We start from the raw sequence: 3022 nt of genomic DNA on the forward strand, positions 1-3022 counted from the left end.
GGTAGACCAACAAAATAATAACTTAATTAACAGGTGTAAAAATAATACTCACCTGTGATTTATTATTTAGATTAATTATTATAAGTATTGATATTTTTTTTACGGATAATTGGGAAAAAATAATTATGGTGTTCATTAGGAGATTAGTATGAATAGGTATACGTAGGATAATTACATACATACATACATACATACATACATACATACATGCATACATACATACATACATACATACATACCAGAGAAAAACACGAGAGACAGAGACAGAGAGAGGGGGGTGGGTGGCAAGCTTTTATATGAATGTGTACAACATAACTTATAGGTAATGTACAGGAAAATGACCAGACACATACTGTACACATGGCAGAGTGAACGTTCGTTATGTGGTACAGTGAAGAAATTGAACAGGGGCAATTACACGCACACACACACACACACACACACACACACACACACACACACCTACATACACACACACACACACACACACACACACACACACACACACACACACACACACACGTCATCATACCTCCCAACTTCTTTTATAAATCCTTAAATTCACACCACAAGAAGAGTACAAATATGACGTCATCAACATCGTCATCAACATCATTTGCTTGGGATCAGCTTCTATCAATGACGTCACGGTTGCATCACACATCTCAGAGAGTGACGTCATGGTTGTCATTATTTAAACCCTCTTGAATGTTCGAGTACACTTAGTTCCTGTTGGTCTGTGGGTGATGTGCTGTATGATAAACAAAAACAGAAACAAAATGAGTCAAATGAATCAAATCTTAAATATATTTATATGTTTAAAATATAACTTTAGCTCTTCTACGCAATCTGTATCTACAGTAAATGGAGGTAGCTATATACTGTTTACATATTTGATATTATTTTCCAAGATTTAATGTATTTCTTTAATATTATCCTGTGAAATATTCATTTAAAAGATTTGTATGCTTTTAAGGATATTTTTCTGTATTCTGTCAAAAAATATCTGTAATCTGTCAAAATTACTGTACCTGTAGGTTTAATTAACCCCTGTAACCTCGTGTCCTTATGAAATAATTGTATCTTACACACACCTGTCCTCGAGTCACCTCACCTGTATGATGCCGTAATCAGTAAACTCTCTCACAAAGTCCAGCTGAGCCTCGTTACCGCCATTATTGTGCCGTATAAGCTTGTCGCCCTCCAAGGTGAAGCTGGCCTAGGAAGACACGGATAATAATAATAATAATAATAATAATAATAATAATAATAATAATAATAATAATAATAATAATAATAATAATAATAATAATAACAATAATAATAATGACAACAACAACAATAATAATAATAACAATAATATAAAACACAATATTAACAATAATAAAAAACAATAATAATAACAATAACAACAACGTACTGTATAATCAACTCACCTTAAATTTGTTGCCATCGAGGGAGGTAAATTCTTTCTCTTCACCTAATGAGAACTTCCAGGTAACAGTCCGACGTAAACCGTGTGTAATGATGGTCCACGTATCGTCATCGTCCACCTTCACCTCCACCTTCGGTTTAGTCATCAACGCTATTTTCCTCATGATCATTCCCACCTCTGTCACCACACAAGATAAGAAGTAGAATGAGTTACAGGCATTGATAGTAAACGTGTATTCCTCCGCGTCATTCTCCCTGTATGTATTCCTCCGCGTCATTCTCCCTGTATGTATTCCTCCGCGTCATTCTCCTTGTATGTATTCTTCCGCGTCATTCTTCTTGTTCTTATTTCCAGGTTGAGAAGTGTTAGGTGTGATGGACTAGTGTAAACAACAGCGTTTTTCTGTCTTAATTGTCTATGGTTTAATCTCTATAAGGTATTCTCAGTCCATCGAATTATTAAATGGGTAGCTAACTTCACAGATGGGGAAATGAAGAAGGTCGAGTGCAGTGTAGGGTGACTTTTGTGTATTGAAGATTTAATTATATAAACAATGTGTTGTATCTACGTCACGCCTATATGTGTATCAGACATCCTACTTTACACACCCTGATGCTTTTAAGCCCTGATTTTGGTTAAATTAGGTTAGGTTGGGTTAGGTCAAGTAAGGTTAGGTTATGATTAGTTACTTACCCATTACTTCTAACAGAGCCTCCAAATTTTCATTCTTCTCCATCTTGTAAGTACCGTTGAACTGTACCATCCTGGAGTCTGATCGTTTACCTGTCTGAGGAAACACAACAGCTGATTGGTAAGCCTATTAAAAACTTAATATTATCACCATCCAACATACAAATACAGTACAGTCACTCAAAAAAACACTATCAATACGAAATTGGGTTGGAAAAATATGACACAACGGACGAAGGATTTTGGCAACTTTACCGAGACAACAGGAGTGACAATGACAATTTGTTTTGATTATAATCAAAACAAATTGTCATTGGATATTAAACCAACCAAATGATAACACCTATAGTTCGATATTATAAAAAGTATTAAAAATAAAAAATCAACAAAGAACATAAAATAATAATTGCCAAGCACAAAAATATAACAAATTAAAAATAAAAACAATACCGAACGACTTACTGAACTAACAGATGAGTAGAGAAGGGATCAGAGATGTAAACAGACGTGTGAACGGCGCTCGAGTGACGACAGACGCATCAGGGGAGCGCGCGCCAAGGAACAAACAATGTAATCAATAATAAAGATAAGATAGTGGTGCCTGCGAGTACAATAGGCTAGAGAGGTTATTGTAATCGACCCGTGTGTGAGAGAGAGACCGTAGACGATTCCAACTCTATCTCTCCTACCCCTGAACCTATGCACTTTCCTATAATCTCCACTCATAGGGTTGCCGGTGTGTTATCCAGGTTGGGTGTGAGTAAGGCGCCTGGACCGGACGGAATACCCTCTCGTGTTCTGAGGGAGTGTGCTGAAGTTCTGGCCCCTGTGCTTGCTAACCTCTTTTGCCTTTGCCTCAAAACCCAAACTTTTCCTTCTTCTTGGAAGCATGCCTTG

At 36.5% G+C, this 3022-nt stretch overlaps 1 protein-coding gene across 1 annotated transcript; it reads right to left on the reverse strand.

Annotated features, from left to right (window-relative positions):
• Positions 1 to 449: 449 nt before the first annotated feature.
• LOC121858752 (sodium/calcium exchanger regulatory protein 1-like) lies at positions 450 to 2686 on the reverse strand. Its single transcript, XM_042355385.1, has 5 exons — positions 2588 to 2686; positions 2129 to 2222; positions 1437 to 1612; positions 1115 to 1219; positions 450 to 751 (listed from the first exon to the last, which is right to left on the reverse strand). The coding sequence occupies exons 2-5, from the start codon at positions 2196 to 2198 to the stop codon at positions 695 to 697; spliced, it is 408 nt and encodes a 135-aa protein (XP_042211319.1). The 5' UTR covers positions 2199 to 2222; positions 2588 to 2686; the 3' UTR covers positions 450 to 694.
• Between the last annotated feature and the right edge of the window lie 336 nt (positions 2687 to 3022).

This window comes from Homarus americanus, unplaced genomic scaffold, assembly GCF_018991925.1.
Source record: "Homarus americanus isolate GMGI-L3 unplaced genomic scaffold, GMGI_Hamer_2.0 scaffold74, whole genome shotgun sequence".
Classification (NCBI taxonomy): Eukaryota; Metazoa; Arthropoda; class Malacostraca; order Decapoda; family Nephropidae; genus Homarus; species Homarus americanus.